The sequence below is a fragment of the Hemiscyllium ocellatum genome, chromosome 17 (assembly GCF_020745735.1).
Source record: "Hemiscyllium ocellatum isolate sHemOce1 chromosome 17, sHemOce1.pat.X.cur, whole genome shotgun sequence".
Lineage (NCBI taxonomy): Eukaryota > Metazoa > Chordata > Chondrichthyes > Orectolobiformes > Hemiscylliidae > Hemiscyllium > Hemiscyllium ocellatum.
In genome coordinates, this window is record NC_083417.1 from 54,825,554 (window position 1) to 54,852,182 (window position 26,629).

At 42.8% G+C, this 26,629-nt stretch overlaps 1 protein-coding gene across 1 annotated transcript in view; it reads left to right on the forward strand.

Moving 5' to 3' along the window:
* Positions 1-26,629, forward strand: part of LOC132824082 (BTB/POZ domain-containing protein KCTD19-like) — a 128,909-nt gene that overhangs the window by 35,670 nt on the left and 66,610 nt on the right. Inside the window, exons 6-8 of the mRNA XM_060838352.1 lie at positions 8,731-8,856; positions 9,450-9,475; positions 16,416-16,528. Of these exons, the coding sequence (XP_060694335.1) occupies positions 8,731-8,856; positions 9,450-9,475; positions 16,416-16,528 (265 nt within the window). The remainder of the gene's footprint in view (positions 1-8,730; positions 8,857-9,449; positions 9,476-16,415; positions 16,529-26,629) is intronic.

Genomic DNA, 26,629 nt, shown 5'->3' on the forward strand with positions numbered 1-26,629 from the left:
AGCAAGCACTGATGAGCATTGTCCTGATTTTCAGGTTTTGTAAAATCCGCTTTTTTCCAAAAGTACGCGCAGTTGTAAGCATACCTCTTTAATTGGGGCTTAATGAAGAATGAGCAGAGATGACAGTGCAAGACAAGCTGCTGGAAAAAGGAGGAGGAAAGGAGGAGAAGAAGGACCCCCAGTAGAAGTCCTATCTATCAAGGGTGTTTAAGTGGCAGTTCTCCTATCTGTAACATCTGTATGCTTGTGGACCACAACAACTAGACCCTTCACCTTCCCTGATCTGGCATTGGACAGGGAACGCAGCCTTTGGGACTTGAACTTTTTGTTGCAGAGAGCAATATTTATTCCCGTAATTATAATGTCCCTTAATTCCATGACATCATTTTATTAGTTCCCCAACTTGAATAGCCTGCTGTAACTTAGTGCTGTGGTCAGTTTGCTTTTCTTCTTTGCAGTCCCTACTTTAATTCCCAGGTTGCATGAACATTGAAGCTGTTGGACAATTGCATAAGTTGTGTCTCTTCTAAGGCTAACTTCTGGATCTAGTTGCTTGCCTCCCTTGTAATCAGACCCTCCTGTACCTGATCACAGATCAGTCTAAATATTTCAATAAAATTCTAACAGCAACTTTAGATTTTAGAAACAAATTAATTAGAATTCCATTATTCACTGAATTTCCTAATTTGAGCTTGACCTCATGTTACCTAATGGAGGAGTTTGAGAGTTCATATTCCAGTTGAGCTGATTACAGCGTCTGTCTTGCCAGAGAGAAGTAGGTGGAGTGAGTGTGCAGTTTTTCATGAATTGCAGGCATTCTTGGAAAACAACATACTGTTGACTGCATGCACATAACTCTGCAGTTGTCAGAGAACAACCGAGATGAATCATAATTGAAAATGATTCCATTCCTTCAGTGTCCATCTGGTGTGTTACCTCTCATAGCATTTAATACAATCAAGTGAGCAGTATCCTGGCAATAGTCACAAATTCTTTATTCTTCATTCTGAATGAGTCCATTGTACCAAATGCACTTGAGCTATTACAAACACACATATTGGAAGCATGCTTACAAAGAAAGCCATACTGCCACATGAAATGTGATAAACCAGAACACTAGAATGCTGAAATTCTTCTGTTTGTTGGGTTGCTGTCTGACAAGGTCCATGCTGGCCTTCACAATTTTGCCATTATGATCACTTAAGTGTTTGCCTCCAGATATATGGACTTAACTCAAGAAAAGAAGGAATTGGGGAAGCAAGCAACACAGCCTTTGCTGGCTGGGATGTTCATGGCTAACTCAACCGATGTCTGTAAATGCAACACCAATTTGCCATTTGTCAGCCATCTCACATTAATAACTGCCTTCTCTTTGTTTATAGGCTGTCACAACATCCACAGAGCAAGGTTAAAAAAACAACTCTCAGATATTCTAAAGTAAATTTCAAAACCAAATCATGCATTGTCTACAGATGGCAATCACCCTTTCTCTTTATTGCTGATTTTCCTTTGCATGCCCTTATAACTGCGGCATGATTGTGGAAGGTTTCTGATTTTCAGTAGGTACACTGAAAATTGCTTTGTAGAAGGCTTTGAGCAGCGCCTGACCCTAGAAGGCTTAGCTTCAAAGTGCACCATCTTAGCATGAATGGTAAAGTTGTTGGTCATATTGGCGGTGATGGAAAGATAGAGGCAGACATGCCCAGTTGATCTTGCAAAGTCGATCTTCGATGACGTTGTGAACTTGTATCAAAATTGGAAGGCCTGTCCCAAAGAATAGTCAATCTACAACCTAATATTGGCAGATGTTCTGATTCAGTAAGTATAATAATATCTGACTCTATCACCACCATTTCTGCCTGTGTGCTATTCCATTTTTCAGCCGAACCCACCAGGAGTGGCAACAAAGTGGTATATAGTTCAGAGGGAGTGGTCCTAAGAGTTTTCAACATTGAGTTTTAATCACACAAAGTCTCATGACAAGGGCAAAAAAACCTTCTGCAACTGCCACCCTCCCTCAGTTGCCAAATCAGTGCTTGGGGAAAAAACACTTGAGTTTAGCAAAGGCATAGAATGCATTCTTAAGTGGCTGACACAATATCCTTCATGAAGAATTACTTGATAGCGTCACTACTGACCAAAACTGGCTTTGTCCTAATGGATATAATTGCCAAACTGGGACTGCAGCAAGTGGTGAGAGAACTGGTAAGAGGGAAAACTTATCTGAACTTGTTCCCACCTTTTTAATTGATGAAGATGCATCAGTCCATGACAGTATGAGTAAGAGTGTCCACTGCATAGTCTTTGGAGCAGCAGTCATATCTTCTTGGTCAGGACATACTTCAATATACGTGACACTACTATCAAATTAAATAGATGAGATTAAGAACAGATCTAGCACCTCAAAGCTGAGTATCCATTAGGTACTGTTGGACATTAGCAGAAACACTATTGTATCCAACCACAGTCTGTAACCTCTGCCTGGCATAGCCCTCAGTCTGCCATTACTGCCAAGCCAGGTGCCCAACCTTGCTTTATTGAGTAGTGTAGGAAGGAATGTTAGGAAAAGCACCAGGTATATATGAAAAATAACTGCAAACCTGGTAAAGTTTATTTGTGATCATCAACAAAATGATGGAAGACATCATCAACAGTACTGTTAAGCAACATTTAATTAGCAATAAATTACTGATGCTGCTCAGCTTGTGTTCTGTCAAGGTCATGGTTATTGAAGGCCTGTAAAAGGGAAGTTGCTGGTGAAGTGATGTCACTGGACTAGTGATCCTGAATGTTATGTGAATATTCTGTGGGTATAAGTTAAAATGTCACTATGGCAGATGAATTTGAACTCAATTAAAAACAAACTGGAAAAAAAGCTAGTCTAATAATGACCATGTTATTACACTGTTGATTGTTGTAAAAATCTATCTGGTGCATAAATGTCCTTTAGAAAAGGAAATCTGCCATCTTTACTTGATCTGACCTACATGTGACATCAGATCCACAAGAATGTAATTCTTAACTGCCCTCTGAAATTTCCTAACAAGCCATTCAATTCAAGGTCAATTAGGGGTGGACATTGCTGGCCTACCCAGTGATGCCCACATCCCATGAACAAATTTTAAAATGTCATGCTACCCAGTGGACATAATTGTAAGATTTCCTCAGTGTAGTTTCAACCATCATTAACTGCTTCATCAATTACCTTTCCTACACCATTAGATTGGAAATAGTTCAGTGATAATTACAGTTTCAATAGTATTGTGGGCCTCAGTAGCAGCAGAGTTGTATTCCAACATAATCTATAACCTCTGGGCATGGCACAATCCCTTCTTCACTATTACCATTAACCCTGGGTAAATAAAGCATGTAGGATGACATGGTAGGAACAAGACCAGACATACCTAGAAATGAGATAGCAACCTAGTCAAAACTACAAGACTGGCAAACAGCATAAGCAGCAAATGATAGAGTGCTATATGATTCCACAACCAATGAATCTGATCTAAGCTCAGTAGTCCTGCCACATCCAGTCCCAAATAGAAAATTAAAATACTCATCATTGAGGAAACATTACAGATATCACCCAGATCCTGTGCAGATCAGCTGAAGGGGATATTTGCAGACATCTTCAACCTCTCCTTAATATGATCTAAAGTCCCTACCTGCTTCAAGAAGGCCACCATCATCCCATTACCAAAGAAAAATCATGCAACGTGCCACAATGACTACAACCCAATGGCTCTGATATCCATAATTATTAAGTGCTTAGAGTGCTTGAATATGGCTCACATCAATTCCAGCCTCCCAGATTGCCTTGAACCCTTTATATTTGAGTATCGGTGCAATAGGTCCATGGCAGATGCCATCTCACTCGTCCTACACTTATCCATGGAACATCTGGACAACAAAGATATGAAAAGTCATCTAGAATTGAAAAGTTACTTTGTTATATCTTTATGGATGCTGCCTGACCCACTGTGATTTCCAGAATTTTTGTTTTCAGTACAGATTCCAGCAACTGCAATAATTTGTTCTTACCTACATGAGGCTCCTACTTATTGACCATAGCTCGCTCTTCAACACCATAATTGCAAACAAACTGATCTCCAAACTCTGAGACCTAGGTCTCTGTTCCCCCCTCTAAGTGGATTCTCAACATTCCTGGCCAATAAACCACGGTCAGTAAGGATAGGCAGCGACAACTCCTCCATGATAATCCTAAACACTGGTGCCCCATAAGGCTGCATACTCAACCCCTATTATACACCTTATATACGCACAACTGTGTGGCCAAATTCTATGCCAACTCTGTTTACAAGTTTGCTGACAACACCACAGTTGTCAGTCAGATCTCAAACAATGACGAGACGGAGTTCAGGAAGGAGATAGAGTGCTTAACGGCATGGTGTAAAAACAGCAATCTCCCTAACAACAGCAAAATTAAGGAGCTGGTCATTAACTTGAGAAAGTGGAATGAAGGGCACAGTTATATCTGATTCAATGGTGCCAAGGTGGAGGTGATCGGGAGTGTCAGGTTCTTGGGAGTAATGGTCACCAATAATCTGTCCTGGTCCATCCACCTTGACACTATGGTCATGAAAGCACAGCAACACCTTCAATTATTCAGGAGGCTAAGGAAATTTAGTATGACCATAAAGACTGTTACAAATTCACAACAATCTTCAGCATGACAGATGCCAGTCTTCAATCTTTCAATTCAATTTGTGATATCAAAAATGTATGGAGGCACTGGTTTTAAAAAGGCCATAGGCTCTTACAACATCCTAGCAATACTCCTGAGGATTTGGACTCCAGATTTTGCTGCACCCCTAGTCTATCTGTTCCAGTAGAGCTGCAACAGTGTGGAACTCAACAATATGGAAAATTGCTTAGGTATATCCTGGACATAAAAAAAAACAGGTAAAATCTAACCCAGCAATTCATACTTTATTAGTCTGTCTTAATCAATAAAATGACAGAAGGTGTCATCAATTGTGCTATTAAGCTACACTTCCTTCCCAATAACCTGATTGCTGGCACTCAGTTTGCATTCCACCAGAGCCATCTGTTCCTGATCTTATTACAACATTGATTTAAACATGAAAAACTAAAAAGCTGAATTCCAGAGGTGAGGTGAGATTTACTGCCATTTAACATGAAGGGTACATATGATTGAATGTGACATCAATGACCCCAACAAAGCCAGGGAATAAGGGGAAAACTCTACACTGTTTAGAACCATACATGACACAAAGAGGATGGCTGTGGGTGTTTGAGGTCAATCATCTCAGATCTAGGGCATCCCTGCAGGAATTCCTCCGTGTAGTGTTCTAGACCAAGCAGTCTTCAACTGCTTCATCAATAACCTTCTCTGCACCAGAAGGCCAGAAGGGGAGAGATGTTCACTGATTTCATAATGATCAACACTCATTAAATACTGAAGCAGTCCACATCCAGGTTTGGACTGACAAATGGTAAGTAACACTGGTGCCATACAAGTGTTAGGAAATGATGATTTTCAACTAGGTGGAAGTGGGTACTACAGATGCTGGAGATTAGAGTCAAGATTATAGGGGTGCTGGAAATGCACAGCAGGCCAGGCAGCATCCGAGGAACAGGAAAAATCAACGTTTCAGGCAAAAGCCCTTCATCACATCATTCCTGATGAAGAGCTTTCGCCTGAAATGTTGATTTTTCCTGCTCCTCAGATGCTGCCTGGCCTGCTGTGCTTTTCCAGCACTACTCTAATCTTGACAAGGATCATTTTCAGATTCCTGAAGAAGGGCTCATGCCTGAAACGTCGATTCTCCTGCTCCTTGGATGTTGCCTGACCTGCTGCACTTTTCCAGCAACACATTTTCAGCAATGATCATTTTCAGTCCAGTTCAGTTTGATTTACTCCAACCACATTCTTCCCAATAAAACTGGAAAATTTTATTTCCTTTGGTAATGTTTATGGACAAATGTTCAGACTGACTGTATAATGAACATTGATACATCCCATAAATGTACCACTTCACCTGTTTATATTCTTAACACAGTTTTTAAGGGTTGCAGCATAATGTGACTCAGCTGTTTTTGATTCACACTTTTAGGCATGAATGAAACCACTACTCCAGTGTCCAATGCTACTCTTACTGGTTTGCCATTCAGTAATGGAGTGACCCAGTATTAGTTGGTGTTGCCAGCAATGGCCAGTATTTTAGTAACAGCTTCTCTTTGGACTGAGATCTGGGCTTTCTTGATGTTCTTTTTGTATCATGTAAATTTTCTTACGACTGTATCATATATATTTTCTTACAGCTGGTTTTTATAGTTTTGCTTAATGTTGTTCATATTGCATCTTCAAACACAGCTGTTCAATGTGCCCTTTTTTGTCGAGATTTCTGCATATAGCTTCTTTATACCAGCAATTTGCTGTTCTGTGACTTGTTTTTCCCACACTGCTAGCAGTTTTGAGTCTGCATTGGTACTTATCTTTAAGTTGCCAGATTGTGAACTTCCATGCTCAAGCTTAGCTGTTGAGCTTCCTTGCCTGTCAGTTCCATTTAGACTGCTATTTCCAGTGCTTCCTTTAAGTCTAGATTCCTTTTCACTGGTAAGCTTTTTTGGATTACTTCACATCTTAGACCGCACACTAGTCAGCCCATGATAATATCATTTAAGGTGTCTCCAAATTCATAGAATTCTGCTAATTCTTTAAAATTACTATGAATAGGGAGATAATCATGCTGGTTATGTTTATGGAATCTGAACCTTTCAGCCATCAATGGTTTTGGTGAAAAATGGTTTTGTAGGATTTCTACTATTTCTTCTTGAGTTTTGGAACTTGGTTTCTCTGACTGTACCAGATTTCTCAGAAGGTTAAAATTCTTCCTCCCTCTCCCACCAACAATACTCAGGAATGCAGAGATGACTATATCTGCTTCAATTTTACCAGCTTGAACAAAATAGTGGAATTTCTCTATGTCACAGTTTAAGTTCTCTGTATTTTCAACATACAATCCTATGGCACCAAACTTTTCTGCCATTTTATACATTTTGTAAAAAATGGGTGAGGTCTGCATAGCATGATGTACCACCGAAATATTAGCACTACCTCACCTTTTCTTGGTTAAAACAAGGCACTACTGAAGCTCTGTTTCTTTGAGACTATGCCTTTTGCTCAAAATATTTTCCTCATGTAGGCTGCTCATTATTCAGTGTTACTTCAGGATTAAGCACTTGGCAAGTTTTTTCTGCACTATTCACCTCTTCCCTGAGATGATGTTTTTTTCCTCATATACTGTACCCACTTCTCTGCAGCAATGGTGTACTTTGATTTCTTCTATTTGATTGATGTGCCTCTGAGGACCATGATTCCGTTTGTCAAATCAGTAGATGGACATCATGGATCTCATACTGGGAAGAGAGAGAGATGGAGTGACAACACTGAACTGCAAAGAGGGAGAGATGGACGGACACTGAACTGGCAATAGAGAAAGGCAGAGTGAGAGCACAGTGAGCAGAGAATAGTGATAGACAGAGTAACAAAGCTCTGAACTGGGATTAGAGAGAGACAGATGACAAACTGATGAGGGAATATTAAAAATAGTGAGGGGGCGGCACGGTGGCTCAGTGGTTAGCACTGCTGCCTCACAGCATCGTGATATCACAAGATTGGATTCTTAAAATGACAATATACCATACTTAACCAAATGCACAACATCATGGAATTCACTTTATTTGATGGTCACAAACAAGATAGACTATTAACATCTTAACTACAGCGTGATCACCAATCCATTATAAATTGAAATCAACAGAATGAGAAACAGACACTTGCTACAAAGAATATGCCAGATTACACTTGGGCGGGGGAGGTGGTAATGATGACAAGAAAAACTTCTCAACATTTAGATTTATAGTTTTTTATCAACATTGCTCCAAAAAGTATAGAATAATTCAGTATGCTAATTTTGATATAGGATATGCTTTATTATTAGCTTGCTCTTAACAATTATGTAGACTGTTTACATTCATCACTTGTGGATAGTTCAAATTGTGATGAAGATTTTGACTGAGAAATTTGATTGAACTCAAATTGGTAGTGATCCCAGCACAGTGCCATACACATGCACCCACGTGCACTGTTATACTTGATAACAGTGCGAGAACAAAGACAAATTAGTTCATTTATTACCATTTGCAGCTGCAGGACCATCAAAGAACAGCATCAGGATTGACCAATTTCAGGACTGGACAACATTCTTGAGAGAATACAGGGTGGAGGGCAGTTGAGGAAGAGTGTGTACAGGGACAGAATCAAGAAAACCAATCTCATCATATCTGAAGCAACAAGCATGCATTGCACCTGATTCATAGCCCAATTTGAATGCATTCAAATTTCTAGCCTAGTGTTTCAACCTCAATTTTAACATTCCACAAGCAACTAATGCAAAGCAGATTCTGAGAATGGAAGGTTCAAGACTTCATGTTCCTGTAATTTTATAAGCACAAATTAATTGCCTTATATTTTCTCTCTTATACACCAGATATTGTTTTAAACATTAAATGGTTATGTAATATGGCCTATGCAAAAACAAAATGATTAATGATTCATTCATAATCAATTGTGGTTTAGAATGTTATATTTATAAATTTAAATTGTTGCTGCTTTCTTTTTTATTGCTACTTCTGAAGTTTATTGACCTAATTGGAAGTTTTTGACATTATTTATGTCTTCAGAAGCTGGTTAGGAACATGCCGTCTACCATTGACTGAAGATGTATCTCAGATGTGTGCAGTTTGTGTATTTCTGGATCAACATGACAATCTGTATCAGCCAGTAAAAGATGCCATGCGACTCTACCTGCAAACAAGGAAAAGGGAGACATTCGAATCTAATTTTAAAATAAGTAAGTTGATTTAAAATGCAAGGCATCATTCTTACCATAAGATGTAACATTTTTCCCTTGATAGGCTATGCTATAATTCAAACATAATACCTATGAGGAAATAAACAGTTAGCACTCAAGGCTCAACTTAAACACTAATGACAACATAATCCATTCATTAACAATACACCCATTAGCAATAAGGCAGTTGTAAATACATTATAAGGTGTCATAAAAGATATAAAGTAACATACCATTCAGCAGCTGACCAAACTGCTTCAGCTAAGCATTGAATCACTCTTTTTGCAATGGAATTTAAGTCTTTCTTTCTAAAGTGTACCAAATGCGTAATTGAGGAGATTAGACTGTCCCCCTTAAATCCAAAATCCATCTTAAGTGACAATTGCCCAATGAGGCATCTAATTTTTTATTCAAGCTACCATGCAAGAGACCACCTATTTAAACCTTTCTTTTAAGATCATTTCTAAGATTTACAGATGTCTGAAAGTAATCATAAAGTGCAACAGCAGCTTTCCTTCCTCTGGTCTTTCTCACACTTATTTCAAAATGACAACCAAACAATCTAAGTCCCTTAGGTTACTGAATTGTTATAATTGGCTTGGAAATACATATTGTATCTGCCAAAAAATATAAAAATAATTTGACTTCTAGTCTCTGCATTTTGAAAGGAGCCACAGTTTGATATCATCAATGTCAGTTTGTGCCACTCTATTGCAGTTTCAAAACACTTTAGCCCCACTCAAGACATCTCAATTATCATATCTGAAAACATAATTGGTCATACTAATCACTATTCTTCGTGTTTCCAATCATCTTGGATTGAATCCTGGCAGAAATTAGCAAAATGTTATTTGTCGCAAGTTTCATGGATGATTCCTCTCTGCGAGGTCCAGTGGGTTTTCTCATGCTATCATTCCAAACTCACCTCATCAGCTAAATGCAATATAACTTTGGTGCCTTGTGCATCATATTGTCCTACTTGCTGGTGGCAGAAGTACTGCTGATATAACCCAGAATTCCTGTTTCTTGCCATATTTAAAAGATCCTTGTGTGCTATCAGATCTTACACCACATACATGTCATGAGCACTTGGAAGGTGCTTGCAGTTTTGCCAAAAGTTTCCAGACCACAAAACATTGCTTGTGCATCTCAGTTGTAAGTGGAATTGATTCCCAATATGGCATGATATGATCAAGAGTGTTTTGGACCAAGATTTGTAGTTTACTTAATAGGTGTCGTTCAAATGCCATTTCTCTATCAACGGCCTCACATTGCAACCATTTTCTGCTTCATTGTGCACGTATTGTTTGGACCTTGATAGAAGGAAACGGCAGTTGCTCATAAAGTCATAGAGCTGCAGGAGGATAGTGGATTACTATATCCACCAAGATGATTTAGCTTGCCTCGGATTTGGGGATAGAGTGGGGAGATGAATTTGATAGATGGATTGCATGGGAATATGAATAGGTTCAAAGCTGTTGGGGTTGATGGGCGAGCTACCAAGAAGGATTGTGTATATTTGGGGATTCATCAAAGGTAACAGGCTGAGCTTGAGTTTCTCTGACTGAGAGGCCAATCTTGATAGTATCTCCTACAGCATGGAAATAGGCCATTCGATTCAATTCATCCATGCTGGCCAGATATCCTAAATTAATCTAGTCCAATTTGGCTCATATCCCTCTAAACCTTTCCTATTTATGTACCATTCAGATGCCTTTTAAATGTTGGAATTGTACCAGCCTCCACCACTTCCTCTAGTAACTCATTCCATACATGCAACATTGTCTGCTTGAAAAGTTGCCCCTTAGGTCCCTTTTAAATCTTTCGCTTCTCACCTTAAACCAATGCCGTCTAGTTTTGGGCTCCCATACCCAGGGAAAAGACCTTGGCTATTCACCCTATCCCTGTCCTTCATGTTTTTATAAACCTCTATAAGGTCACCCCTCAGCTTCCAACAATCTAAGGAAAATAGTCCCAGCTAATTCAGCCTCTCCCAATAGCTCAAATCCTCCAACCCAGGCAACATCCTTGTAAATCTTTTCTGAGTCCTTTCAAGTTTCACAACATCCTTCCGATAGGAAGGAGACCAGAATTGCATGCAATATTCCAAAAGTGGCCTAACCAATGTCCTGTACAGCCGCAACATGACCTCCCAACTCCGGCACTCAGTACTCTGACCAATAAAAGAAAGCATACCAAACACTTTTTTCACTATCCTATCTACCTGCGATTCCACTTTCAAGGGGCTATGAGTTTGCACTCCAAGGTCTCTGTTCAGTTACACTGCCCAGAACCTTACCATTAAATGTATAAGTCCTATCTTGATTTGCTTTCCCAATAATTCAGCACTTTGCATTTATCCAAATCAAACTCCATCTGTCCCTCTTCGGCCCATTGGCCCATTTGATCAAGGTCCTGTTGTACTCTGAGGTAAACTCCTTTGTTGTGACTATGTGACCAATTTTGGTGTCATCTGCAAACTTCCGAAACACATCTCCTATGTCCATATCCAAATAATTTATATAAACAATAAAAAGCAGCACCAATCCTCGTGGCACACTGCTGGTCACAGGCTTTCAGTCTGAAAAGCAACCTTCCACCATCACCCTATATCTTCTACTTTCAAGCCAGTTCTATATCCAAGTGGCTAGTTCTCCCTGTATTCCATGTCATCTAACCTTGCTAACCAGTCTACCATGCAGAACCTGTTGAATGCCTTACTGAAGATTGTATTGATCACATCCACTACTCTGCCTTCATTTCTCTTCGTTACTTCTTTAAAAAACTCAATCAAGTAAGTGAGATGCGATTTCCCATGCACGAAGCGATGTTGACTATCCCTAATCAGTGCTTACCTTTCAAAGTACAGGTAAATCCTGTCCCTCAGGATTTTCTCCACCAAGTTGCCCACCACTGACATCAGGCTCATTGCTCAAGCTCTCCAGCTCCTGTATCCTTCTCCACAATAAACACTGATGCAAAATACTTGTTTAGTATCTCCACTATCTCCTGTGGTTCCACAAAAAGGTGGTGTTGCTGATCTTTATAGGGCTTTATTCTTCCTTTGTTACTCTTTTGTCCTTAATGTATTTGTAGAATCCCTTTGGATTCTCCTTAATCCTATTTGCCAAAGCTATCTCATGTCCTATTTTTGCCTCCTGATTTCCCTCTTAAGTATACGTCTAATTCCTTTATACTCTTCTAGGAATATATTTCATTACTGCTGTGTATACCTGACATATGCTTTCTTCTTTATTCTTGACCAAAACCTCAGTTTCTCTAGTCATTCAGCATTCCTTACAACTATCAGCCTTGCCCTTCACCCTAACAGGAACATACTGTCTCTGGACTGTTATTATCTCATTTTTGAAGGCTTCCCATTTTCCAGCCATCTTTTTTGCCTGCAAATATCCATTCCCAATCAACTTTTGAAAGTCTTGCTTAATGCTGTCAAGATTGGCTCCTCAGGCAGAGTGACTCAAACTCATCCTGTTACCTTTGGCAAATCCCTAAATATACACATTCCTTTTGGTAGCTCCCCTATCAACCCAACAGCTTTGAACCTGTCCACATTCCCATACAAGCCATCTATTAAATTCATCTCCCCACTCTATCCCCTGAATCCGAGGCAAACTGCATCATCTTGGTGGATATAGTAATCCACTATCCTCCTAACAAAACTAGGGTGTTATTGACTATCAATATTCCCCTCCCTGGAATGACCTCTTAGCTTTCTTGCTGGATCATCTGCCTTATATTTTGAATGTCCCCCTTCATGATTGTTATCATCTTTGCATCCCAGTGTTCTGCTTTTTTTTAGAATTCAATAATGGAATATGCCAATAATTACAGTTGAGTTCCCCAGACCTCCTCAAGTGGCAGTCCCTAATAACTCTCCTTTGACTTTTAGGGGGTGGATCCCAGGATCGACCATAGCTCCCCTCTATGACATACCTAGCAGGATCTCACCGAATGATCAGATCTTGTGTGTTTCTGACTGATTGGTGTGCAACTCCCTGACTGATTCCCCAGACTATTTGCACTGGACCTGCAGGGCTGATGGTGGTCCGTTCCCTGGACTACAGTGGTACTGACCCACTGACCCTGACTGCTTCAGGTGGCAAACTGACTATGCTCAATGCCCAGAATGATATTGGAGACTGTCCATGATTTAATGTAATTGACAACAAACTCCATTAACTTGAGAACTAGTCCTCTTATGTGGCCAAATGGTTGATGCACATGTAGTGTGTTTGCTGCGTATGTGGCTGGCACATGGGTGCAACTTTGATTTATGGAATACTGATGTACAGCAACATGTCCACACCCTTGACTGATAACATCTGACAAGCATGAGAAGTTGCCTGGTTCTTGTATCTGTACTAAAATGCAAGTCAAGAAAAATATCCAGCAAGCTTTTCAGCTTTGGCAGAGAAGGCAAGATACATAAAGGCAAAGCAGAGATGGTTTGAGTGTTGAAATCAGCATAAAGTGATTGCAAAGAAAATGAGCAAGGATCCTTAAGATGCATCCTGGTCCAATACATGAAATGCTTGTTCCTGTATGTAGAGTGATTGGCAGTAGTATCCGAGTAAAAGGTATAAGTACATTCCAAAGTGAAGCATTAACATCTAGAACTGTTTTATAAGTGGACCGAAGTGGTGTAATGGTGGGGTGAGGCTGGTAAGTGTCAAATGCAAAAGGTCCATGGAATGCTGGGGGTGTGTCTACATGCACTCAGTGCCCATGGAGTGTGCCCTGAGATTTGGTGTCTGGTATGTTGGATGTGGACATGGTGGTGCAAAGAAGCAAGTGGCCAACAGGAATCACCTCATAACTGCTTCACCTTTCTGGCCATGGAGTCCTGGAATCATACAGCATGGAAACAGACCCTTCGGCCCAACCAGTCTATGCCGGCCATAAATTTAAATTAAACTAGCCCCACCTGCCTGTGCTTGGCTGCTATCCCTCCAAATATTTCTTATTCACATATTTATCCAAATGTCTTTTAAATGTCATAATTCTCACATTTACCACTTACTCTGGAAATTCATTCCATACATTAACCACTGTATGTTTAAAAAAAAAAGTTGCCTCTCATGTCTTTTTTAAAATCTTTCTTCTCTTGCCCTAAAAAATATGTCCCACAATTTTGAAATCCCCCACCCTAGGGAAAAGACATTCATCTTTCACCTTATCTATACCCCTTATGATTTTATAAACTTCTATAAGGTCATTCCTCAGTCTCCGATGCTCCAGTAAAAAAACAGTGCCAACCGGTTCTTATAACCCAAGCCCTCCATTTTAAGCAAAATCCTGATATATGTTTTCTGAACCCTGGCCAGCTTTTTAATAGCCTTTCTATAACAGGGCCATCAGAACACGACATTGTACTCCAAAACAGGTCTTGTTAACATCCTGTACAACCTCAACATAATTTCCCAACTTCTATAATTATAGGTCTGAGCAATGAAGGCAAACATGCTAAATGCCTTCTTAACCACCATGTCTACATGTGACTCAAACTTCAAGGAATTATGTACCTGAACCCCCTTGGTCTTTTTGTTATACAACACTACCCAAGATCCTACCATTAATTGTATAAATCCTGCCCTTGTTTGTTTAACCAAATTGCAATACCTTGCATTTATCTAAATTAAACTCCATCTGTCACTTAGAGCCATAGAGATGTACAGCATGGAAACAGACCCTTTGGTCCAACTCGTCCATGCCAACCCAATCTAGCCCCACCTGCCAGCACTCTGCCCACATCTCTCCAAACTATTCCTGTTCATTTACCCATCCAGATACCTTTTAAATCTTGCAATTGTACTCGCCTCCACCACTTCCTCTGGCAGCTCACTCCATACGCGTACCACCCTCTGCGTAAAAAAGTTGCCCCTTATGTCTCTTTTATATCTTTCCCCTCTCATCCTAAACCTATGCCATCTAGTTTAGGACTCTCCCACACAGGGAAAAGACTTTTCTATTTATGCTATCCATGCCCCTCAAGATTTTATAAACCTCTATAAGGTCACCCTTCAGTCTCCGATGCTTCAGGGAAAACAGCCCCAGCCTATTCACCCTCTCCCTATAGCTCAAATGCTCCAACTCTGGTAACATCCTTGTAAATCTTTTCTGAACCCTTTCAAGTTTCACAATATCCTTCCGATAGGAAAGAGACCAGAATTGCACGCAATATTCCAAAAGTGGCCTAACCAATGTCCTGTACAGCTGCAACATGACTTCCCAACTCCTGTACTCAATACACTGGCCAATAAAAGAAAGCATACCAAACACCTTCTTCACTATCCTATCTACCTGTGACTTCACTTTCAAGGAGCTATGAACCTGCACTCCTTAGCCCATTGACCCAAGATCTCTTTGTAATCTTAGATTACCTTTTTTTACTGTCCACTATACCACCTCTTTTGATGTCATCCACAAGTTTACTATCCATGCCACCTATATTCTCATCTCAATCATTTATATAAATGACAAACAAAACTGGATCCAGCACCAATCCCTGTGAAACACAGCTGGTAACGGGCCTCCAGTCCAAAAAACAGCCTCCAACACACTGTGTTTCCTCCCATTCAGCCAATTTTGGATCCAATTTTCAGTCTTCCCCTGAATTCCATGTGATCTAACTTTACTAATTAGTCTACCATGTATAACCTTGTCAAAGGCTTTACTAAAGTCCAAGTAAGCGGTGTCTGCTGCTCTGCCCTCATCAATCTTTTTGGTTACATCCTCAGAAAAACTCAATCAAGTTTGTGAGACATGATTTTCATTACACTAAACCATGCTGACTATCCCTAATCATTCCTTGCCTCTCCAAATATATATAAATGCTATTATTCAGAATCTCCTCTAGCCTACCCACCACTGAAATCAAACTCAGAAACTTTTGCTGTCTAGTTTTTATCCAAAAGGTGGAAGAATGGAAAACTGCATATGTGAGGTTCAAAAAACTAATAATGAATTATTAATGCATACAAATAAGCAAAAGGTCCCAGGTTTTGTCTTCTTCAACACCAAGAAGCTTCTTGTTGGCTCTCTCACCTAATTTTCCCAATTTTCTTGCCATATTTCACATTGTTTAGGGGTTAGAAAATGTCTTCCTCGTGCTTTTGTATACGTTGCACTTTTCTGAAGTTCTAATTTGGTATCAATGCCATTTTGGCTTTGAAGTATGTCGGTATTGACTTCAAATCAATTTAACAACTTCTGTGCTTTTTGCTAAACATTCCATAGTCTTCATTTTTTTGTTACCAGTGGCTGTGTTTGACAAACATGACAGCCTACCACTGTTGAGTGCTACACAATGAGTGGTAATCAGATTTTTCAGTTTCTATAGACCTGCATTCTATGCTTCATTTAAACTATTAATGCTCCAGAGTTGGTTAGTCTCTTAAGTCTTAACCACTAAAGCAGGCTAATCTACTCATTTAAATATCCAACTTTCTAACTACAGTAAATATTAATGTTAAACATTTTTGGTTTTAATTTAAGGTTCTTTGGATGACAGCTGGGCTGCTGATGTAGACAGCCACACTCTTCATCAAATAGTGAAGGTTTATGTGGGAAACTATTGGTATGCCACTTATCTGAATACCTTCTTAAAGGTATGTAGGTTCAGTATTCTACTATTTAGACCATTGGTGCAGCCGAGTGCCAGTGCAAAGCGGACTGGAGGCTTAGAACAGAGCAGGACTGTTAGTATGGAGCCTGGTAATGGGTGCTCACTGAGCTGCTGCAGTGTAATGTCTATTTGAAATTCTTTACTGGACTGTAATGTCAATCTTTTAACTATTTTATAACTAACTTATTTCTAACTTAATTTTTAGATACTGTACGTGTCTAAAGAAGATGTTCATTCTTCTTTTGTATCCAAGATTTATAGGTGCTTGTACCTCAGATGGTGCCATTAGAGGCAGCCATTGTAAAAACGTTTTACTGTACTCTTGTACTTCTTTACTAGAGTACACATGACAATAAAAGGATATTCTATTCTATTCATAGATATAAGATATAGGAGCAGAATTTGGCCATTCATTCCATCAAGTTTGCTTCACTATTCAATCATTTCTGATGTGTTTTCAACCACATTCTCCTGACATCTTCCCATACCTTTGATCCGATCAAAAATCTAACTATCTCTATCTTAAGTACACTCAATGATTTGACATTCACAGCCTTCTGCGGCAATGAATTCTATAGATTCACCACCCTCTGACTGAAGAAATTCCTCCTCCTCTCAGTTCTAAAAGGTCGTCCCTTCACTCTGAGGTTGTGCCCTCTGGTTCTAATCTTTTCTAATAGTGGAAGTATCATCTCCATATTTAGTCTATGCAGGCCTGCCAATATTCTGTAAGTTTCTATGAAATTTCCACCTCATTCTCCTAAATTCTGTCGAGTACAGACCCAGAGTCCTCAACCGCTCCTCATATGACAAGCCCTTCATCCATTGGATCATTCTTCTAATCTTCCTCTGGTCCTCCTCCAGTGCCAGCACTTTTTCCTGAGATACAGGGCCCATAATTGCTCGCAATATTCCAGTTGTGGCCTGACCAGAGCCTTATTCAACCTCAGTGGTATATCTCTGCTCTTGTATTGTGGCCCTCTTGAATTGAATGCGAATATTGCATTCACTTTCAAAACGGCCAATTGAACCTGCATGTTAACCTTTCTGTCTGCAGGTTAAGGAGAGAGGTGTGAAGTAGACTGGGATCCTGCTCCTGATCCCTGTTGCCTGGTGAGGGAGGGAGGGGGATGAAATGGACATCTGGATCCAGCTCCTGATATCAGAAACCTGTAAACACAGCTCTCTCAGTCTCTCTCTCTCTTTCTCACTATTTCTCTCTGTCCAACTTTGACCCATCCCTCTCTACCTGATCCTCCATCCCTCTCTGTCTCTGTCCTTGTCTCTCTCTCTCTCTCTTTTCCCCTCCCTCTCCCTGTCTCCCTCACCCTGTCTCCCTCACTCTCTCTATCTCACTGTGCTCTCTCTGTCCTTGTCTCTCTCTCTCTCTCTGTCTCCCACCCTCTCTCTCTGTCCTCACCCTCTTGCTGTGTCCCCACCCTGTCTCTGTGTCTCCTCCCCCCCCCCACCTCCCTGTCATGGTCCCCCCTTCCTCTATCTCTCTGTTCCCCACCCCTCTCTCTGTGCCGCCTGACTCTCCCCCCACCCCCCCATCTCTGCCTCTCTCTCTCTGTCTGTGTCTGTCCCAATCTGTCTGTCTTTCTCTCTGTTCTCTCTCTCTCTCTCTCTTTCCCCTCACCGTTCATCTCCCCCCTCCTCTGTCTATCCTCCCCTTCCCCTCTCCCCCCACCCCACACATCTCCCTGTCTCTGTTACCCACCTCTCTCTCCCACACTCTTTGTGTTCACTCCCTCGTTCTCTGTCTCTCCCTCTCTCTCTCTGTTCCCCTTCACTCTCTTTCTGTCCCCATCTCTCTCCATGTCCCCCACCCTCTATGTCCACACCCTCTCTTTGTGTCCTCCCATGTCCCACCCCCTCCTCTCTCTCAGTTCCCTTTCTCTCTCTGTCCCACTCTCTCTCTGTCCCACCCCTCTCTCTCCCTCCCCTTGTACCCCCTACCTCCCTCTCTTTGCCCCCCTTCCCCACTCTCTTTGTTCCCCAGCCCACTCTCTCTGTCTCTCTGACTCTCGCTCTGCCCCCCCACACCCTTTCTCTGTTCACCACCCCAACCCCTCTTTGTCTCATTATGTGTCCTCCACCCACACTTCACTCTCTGTTACCCACCTCTCTCTCCCACTCTGTCTGTTCCGCACATCCCCTCATCTCTGTCTGTCTGTCTCTCTCTCTATCACCCCTCTGCTGCTTTCCTCCCCTCTCTCTGTTGGTACCTACTCTTTCTCTCTCTTTTTGTCCCCCTCCTCTCTCTGTCTCTCTCTGTCTCCCTTCTCTCTCTCTGCCCCCTTCTCTCTCTGTTTGTACCCTTCTTTCTCTTTCTCTCTGCCCCCTCCCTCTCTCTGTTCCCCATGCTCTCCCTCTTTGTCCCATTCTCTCTCTCTCTCTCTTTCTGTTCCCCTTCTTCTCCCTGACCCCTCTCGTGCTCTGTCTTGCTCTTTCCCCACTTTCTCTCTCTCTGTCCCCCTTTTCTTTTTCTGTCCCCTTCTCTTTCTATCTGTCCACCTTCCCTTGCTCTCATCACCTTCTCTCTCTCTTTCCCTGTCCCTTGCTTTCTGTTCCCCTTCTCTTTCCCTGTCCCCCTCCTCTCTCTCACTTTGTCCCCTTTTCTCTCTCTCACTGTTTGCCCCCCTTCTCTCTTCCTCTGTCCTCCATTTTTTCTCTCTCCCTGTCCTTCTCACTCTCTCTATCCCCTTTGCGCTCTCTCTCTCTCCATCTCTCTCTCCCTCCATCTCTCTCTCCCCCACCTTCTCTATCTGTCCCCCTTCTCTCTCTCTCTGACCACTCTGTCTGTCTGTCTCTTTCTCTTTGTCCCCCATCTCTGTTTACACTTACCCATCTCCTCTCTATCTGTCTGTCCTCCCCCCACTACTCTCTCTCAGTCTCTGCCTCTGTTATCCACTTCTCACTCCCACTCTCTTTCTGTCACCAACCGCCCTCCCCATCTCCTTTCTCTGTCTCTCTGACTCTCTAAATCTGTCTCTCTAAAATCCCCCCCATTTCACTGTCTCTGTTCCCCCGCTCTCTTTCTCTCCCTCTGTCCCCCTGCGTGCTGTCTCTCTCTCTCCCTCCCTCTCTCTCTCCAACCCCCAATCTCACTCTCTGTCTGGCCCCCTTCTTGCTTTATCTCTGATCCCCTTCTCACGTTCTCTCTCTTTCCTCCTTCTCTCTCTCTCTCTCTTTCTCTCTACCCCCCTTCTCCCTCTCTCTTTGTCCCCCATCTCTCTCTCTCTCTCTATGTCACACTCTCTCTCTGTCTCTCTCCTCCTTCTCTCTCTGACCCCTTCTCTCGCTCTGTCCCCTTCTAGCGCTCTCTCTCTATCCTCCTCTCTCTTGCTCACTGTCTCCTTCCCTCTCTCTCTGTCCCCCTTCTCCCTGTCTCTCTCTGTCCGGCATCTCCTTCTCTCTCTGACCCCTTCTCTCTCCCTATCTCCCCCCTCACTCTCTCTCTGTCCCCCTTGTCTCTCTCTGCCCCCCCATCTCTCTCTCTCTCTCTCCCCCTCTGTTTGTATCCCCTCTTTCTCTTTCGCTCTGCCCCCCTCTCTGTCCCCCTTCTCTCCATCTTTGTCCCCTACTCTCTCCCTGTCCCCCTTCTCTCTGTCTCTCTTCTCTCTCCCCTCTCTGTTTGTATTCCCTCTTTCTCTTTCTCTCTGCCCCCGACCCCCTCTCTTTGTCCCCCTTTTCTCCCTCTATGTCCCCCTTCTCTCCCTCTCTGTTCCCCTCCTCTCCCTCTCTGTTCCCCTTCTATCCTTCTCTGTCCCCCTTCTCTCTCTTCCTGTCCCCTTCTCTGTCTCTCGCTCTGACTCCTTTTTTCTCTCTCTCTCTCTGTTCCCCTCTCCGTCTCCCTGACCCCTTCTCTCTCTCTCTCTCTCGCTCTATCTCGTTCTCTCTCACTCAGTCACCAGTTTCTCTCTCTCTCTGCCCCCCCTTCTCTCTCTCTCTCGCTCTATCTCACTCTCTCTCACTCAGTCACCAGTTTCTCTCTCTCTCTGCCCCCCATCTCTCTCTCCCTCTGTTTGTATCCCCTCTTTCTCTTTTGCTCTGCCCCCCTCTCTCTGTCCCCCTTCCCTCCCTATCTGTTCCCCTTCTCTCTCTCCCTGTCCCCTTTTCTGTCTCTCGCTCTGACCCCCTTCTCTCTCTCTCTCTCGCTTTATCTCTCTCTCACTCTGTCCCCACCTTCTCTCTCTCTCCCTCTGTTTGTATCTCCTCTTTCTCTTTCGCTCTGCCCCCCTCTCTCAGTCCCCCTTCTCTCCCTCTTTGTTCCCCCTTCTCTCTCTGTTCCCCTTTTCTTTTTCCCTGTCCCATTTTTCTCTCTCTCTGTTCCCCTTCTCCCTCTCCGACCCCTTCTTTTTCTCTCTCGCTCTGTCCCTGCCTTTTCTCACACTCTCTTTGTCCCCCTTCTCTCTCTTTGTCCCCTTTTACTCTCTTTGTCCCCCTACTCTCTCTCCCTGTCCCCCTTCTCTCTCTCGGTCTCTCCTCTCTCCCCACATCTCTGTCTCTCTGTTTGTACTCCCTCTTTCTCTTTCTCTCTGCCTCCATCCCCTCTCTCTGTCCTCCTTCTCTCCCTCTTTGTCCCCCTTCTCTTCCTCTCTGTTCTCCTTCCCTCCCTCTCTGTTCCCCTTCTCTCTCTCTCCCTGTCCCCTTCTCTGTCTCTCGCTCTGACCCCCTTTTCTCTCTCTCTCTCTTTTCCCCTCTCCGTCTCCCTGACCCCTTCTCTCTCTCTCTCTCTCTCTCTCGCTCTGTCCCCACCTTCTCTCTCTGTTCCCCTTCTCTCTCACTATCCCCTTTTCTCAATGTCTCGCTGTCCCCTTTTCTCTCCCTCTGTCCTTTTTTCTCTCTCTCTGTCCCCCTTTTATCTCTCTGTTGTCCTCTCTCTCTCGTCCTCCTTCTGACTGTCCCCTTCTCTCACTGACCCCTTCTCTTTCTCTGACCCCTTTTTTCTCTGTGCCCCTTCTCTCTCTGTGCCCCTTCTCTTTTTTTATCCCCATCTGTCTCTGTTCACCCTCCCCCATCTCCTCTCTCTCGCTCTGTCTGTCCTCCCCCACCTTCTCTCAGTCTCTACCTCTGTTACACACCTCTCTTCCACTCTCTTTTTGTCTCCACCACCACCCCCACCTCTGACTCTCTGTATCTCTTTGTCCCCCCGTCCCTCTCTTTCTCGGTTTGTCCCCCCTCTTTCACACTCTCTGTCCTCCTGCTCTCTTTCTCTCTCTCTGTCCCCCTTTCTATCACTCTCTCTCCTCCTTCTTATATTCTCTTTGGCCCCCTTCTTATACTCTCTCTGGTTCCCTTGTTGTGCTCTCTCTCTCTATCCCCTTCTCTCACTCTCTGTTCCCCTCCCTCTCTCTTTCTGTCCTCCTTTTTCCTCTCTGTTTCCCCTTTCTCTCTCTCTGTCCCCTTTCTCATGCTCTCTCTGGCCCCCTTCTAGCATTGTCTTTGGCCCCCTTCTCATGCTGTCTCGCTATCCTCCTCTCTCTCTCACTCGCTGTCTCCTTCCCTCTGTCTCTCTCTTTTTGTCCCCCTTGTCTCTCTCTCTGTCCCCCTTGTCTCTCTCTTTGTCCCTCTTGTCTCTCTCTGTCCCTCCTCCATTTCTCTTTTCTCGCTCTCTCTCTGTCCCCCTTCTCTCTCTCTCTCTGTATTCCACCATGTCTCTCCATGTCTCCCCCGATGTCCCCACTGTTCCCCCCACTCTGTCCCCTCCCTCTCCTTTGTCCCTCTCCCCCCTGCTATCTGTTCACGCCTCTCCCCCCTGACCTCCCCCCGTCTCCACATCTCCCCACATCCACCTCTATACACTCCAACCCAGTCCACCCCCTCTCTGTCCCCTCCCTCTCTGTTGTACCTCACCTCTGTTGTCTGTCCTCCCGTTCAAGTCCTTGTGCAGTTTCTCTGTTTCCTCAAAACTCCCTGTCCCTCCACCTATGTAGGGCAGCAAGGTGGCTCAGTGGTTAGACTACTGCCTCACAGCGCCATAGACCTGGGTTCGATTCCCACCTTGGGTGAATGTGTGGAGTTTGCACATTCTTCCCATGTCTGCTTGAGTTTCCTCCGGATGCTCCAATTTCCTCCCACAATCTAAAGATGTGCAGGCCAGGTTAATTAGCTGTGCTAAATTGCTTATAGTTTTAGGTGCATTAGTCAGGGATAAATTGTAGGGGAATGGATCTGGGTAGGTTGCTCTTCGGAGGGTTAGTGTGGACTAGTTGGGCCAAAAAAGGCTGTTTCCATACTGTAGGGAATCGAATCTAATCTAATCTATGTTTGTGTCATCTGCAAACATAGCAACAATGCCCTCAGTTCACTCATCCTTATCATTCATATATTTGGCAACTATCTGCCATACATCCTAACCCTGCTATCAAATAATAAAAGCATGATTAACAGATATTGATGCTGTAGGAGGAAATAGCTTTGGCAAATAAGGTTAAGGAGAATCCAAAGGACTTTTACAAATACATTAAGGAAAAAAGGGTAACTAGTGAGAGAATAGGGCCCCTCAAAGATCAGCAAGGCAGCCTTTATGTGGATCCGCAGGAGATGGGGCAGATACTAAACGAGTATTTTGCATCAGTGTTTAATGTGGAAAAGGACATAGAAGATATAGAATGTCGGAAAATAGATGGTGACATCTTGAAACATGTCCATATTACAAAAGAGGAAGTCCTTGATGTCTTGAAATGTATAAAAGTGGATAAATCCCTAGAACCTGATCAGGTGTACCCTAGAATTTTGTGAGAAGCTAGGGAAGTGATTGCTGGGCCTCTTACAAGACATTTGTATCATCGATAGTCACAGGTGAAGTGCTGGAAGACTGGAGGTTGGCTAATGTGGTGCCACCGTTTAAGAAAGGTGGTAAGGACAAGCCAGGGGAACTGTAGACCACTGAGTTTGACGTTGGTGATGGGCAAGTTGTTGGAAGAAGTCCTGAGGAATAGGATGTACATGTATTTGGAAAGACAAGGACTGATAAGGGATAGTCAATATGGCTTTATGCGTGGGAAATCATGTCCCACAAACTTGATTGAGTTTTTTGAAGAAGTAACAAAGAGGATCGATGAGGACAGAGCAGTAGATGTGTTCTATATAGACTTCAGTTAGGCGTTTGACAAGGTTCCCCATGGGAGACTGTTGAGCAAGGTTAGATCTCATGGAATACAGGGAGAACTTGCCATTTGGATACAGAAATGGCTCAAAGGTAGAAGACAGAGGGTGGTGGTGGAAGGTTGTTTTTCAGACTGGAGGCCTGTGACCAATGGAGTGCCATAAGAATTGGTGCTGGGTCCATTACTTTCATCATTTATATAAATGATTTGGATATGAGCATAAGAGGTATAGTTAGTAAGTTTACTGATGACACCAAGATTGGAGGTGTAGTGGATAGTGAAGAAGGTTACCTCACATTAGAATGGGATCTTGATCAGATGGGCCAATGGGCTGAGAAGTGGCAGATGGAGTTTAATTTAGATAAATGTGAGGTGCTGCATTTTGGGAAAGCAATTCTTAGCAGGACTTGTACACTTAATGGTAAGGTCATAGGGAGTATTGCTGAACAAAGAGACTTTGGAGTGCAGGTTCGTACCTCCTTGAAAGTGGAATTGCAGATAGATAAGTAGTGAAGAAGGCGTTTGGTATGCTTTCCTTTATTGGTCAGAGTATTGAGTACAGGAGTTGGGAGGTCACTTGTACAGGGCATTGGTTAGGCCACTGTTGGAATATCATGTGCAATTCTGGTCTCTTTCCTATCAGAAAAATGTTGTGAAACTTGAAAGGGTTCAGAAAAGATTTACAAGGATGTTGCTAGGGTTGGAGGATTTGAGCTATAGGGAGAGGTTGAATAGGCTGGGGCTGTTTTCCCTGGATGCTGAGGGGTGACCTTATAAAAGTTTATAAAATCATAAGGGGCATGGATAGTATAAATAGCCAAAGTGTTTTTCCTGGGGTGAGGGAGTCCAGAACTAGAGGGCATAGGCTTAGGTTGAGAGGGGACGGATATAAAAGAAACCTAAGAAGCAACTTTTTCATTCAGAGGGTGGCACATGTATGGAATGAGCTGCCAGAGGAAGTGGTGGAGGCTGGTACAATTGCAACATTTAAAAGTTATCTGGATAGGTATATGAATGGGAAGGATTTGGAGGGATATGGGTCAGGTGCTGGCATGTGGGACTAGATTGGGTTGGGATTATCTGGTCGGCATGGACGAGTTGGACCGAAGGTTCAGTTTCTGTGCTGTACATCTCTATGACTGTATGAATAGTCAGATTATCGCTGGCATTAATACCCTTAAAATAAGTTTGTGAGAAGATTTGTAGCGCGGGTGCTAGTTGTTGTGGTTCTGTTCGCCGAGTTGGGAATTTGTGTTGGAAACGTTTTGTCCCCTGTCTAGGTGATATCCTCAGTGCTTGGGAGCCTCCTGTGAAGCGCTTCTGTGTTGTTTCCTCCGGCATTTATAGTGGTTAGTCTCTGCCGCTTCCGGTTGTCAGTTCCAGCTGTCCGCTGCAGTGGCCGGTATATTGGGTCCAGGTCGATGTGTTTGTTGATAGAATGTCGAACTCATGTTGCCTGTCATCTGCGTGTGTGGCTACTAAGGATAGCTGGTCATGTCATTTCGTGGCTAGTTGGTGTTCATGGATACGTATCCAGAACTTCAAAAAGAGGAAGAAGAACACCTCTACAATGTATTCGCCAAAAATGGATACCCCTGCAATTTCATCAACAGATGCCTAAGGGAAAGACAACAGAATGAGGACATGCCACAACCCAAAGGACTAGCCACATTACCATACATCAAGAACATTTCTGAACTGACAGCCAGACTACTACGACCACTGGAACTGCGCACACAAACCAACAGCCACTCTCAGCCAACAACTCACCAGGACAAAGGACCCGATACCCAGCATGTGCAAAACCACCATAGTGTACAAAATCCCATGCAAGGACGAACAAAACACTACATAGGACAAACAGGATCCGTATCCATGAACACCAACTAGCCACGAAACGACACAACCAGCTATCCTTAGTAGCCACACACGCAGATGACAGGCAACATGAGTTCGACTGGGACAACACTACTATTATAGGACAAGCCAAACAGAGAACAGCCAGGGAATTCCTAGAGGCATGGCACTCATCCACAGATTCTATCAACAAACACATCGACCTGGACCCAATATAATGGCCACTGCAGTAGACAGCTGGAACTGACAACCGGAAGTGTCAGAGACAAACCACTGTTAATGCTGGAGGAAACAACACAGAAGTGCTTCACAGGAGGCTCCCAAGCACTGAGGATGTCGCCTAGATAGGGGACCAAATGTCTGCAACACAAATTTTCAGCTCGGCAAACAGAACCACAACCCTTAAAATAGCTGAAGCAAAAAAAAAATAGTTTTATGTTTAGATGTCTAAATTTCTCTTTGTTGTCATGATTGGTAATTACTCATTTCTTTGTTTTGATGTATTAACTCCGAATCTCCAAAAAGTACAGGGACATGACTGTGCTTCTGATAGCTGAAGCTATAATTAGGACATAACACACAGCTTCCTGGTTCAGCCCCATGTAAGAAATGAGTCACCAGAGCAGCCTGGTAATTCGTATGTCAAACCTTAATGGACATCATATCCATCTCTATGTCTCTTTCTTGCCATGTGTGTTCTGCTGAAGCAAGAAGCAGGCAAATCCATTCTGTTCCGAAGAAGTTTAACTGGACTCGAAACATTAACTCTGATTTCTATCACAGATGCTGTCAGACCTGCTCAATTTTTCCAACAATTTCTGTTTTTGTTTCTGATTTACAGCATCTGCAATTATTTTGTTTTTTAAACCTATTTGAGGGTTTCCATGCAGACTGGAAATGTCATTTTGTAATATCAATGAAAAGGATTTGTAGTTTATTACACATGTGTAAAAGAAGGAGGCAGTTTCAATGACTGTCCTTTATAAACTTAAATAATTGATCTGTTTAATGATTGTATAACGAAACATATGTGGAATAGTTACTCTTAGTTCTTAAATGCAAAAGTAGTACAAATGATAGTGTTTAAATATTTAATGGATTTGTCTGTTTCT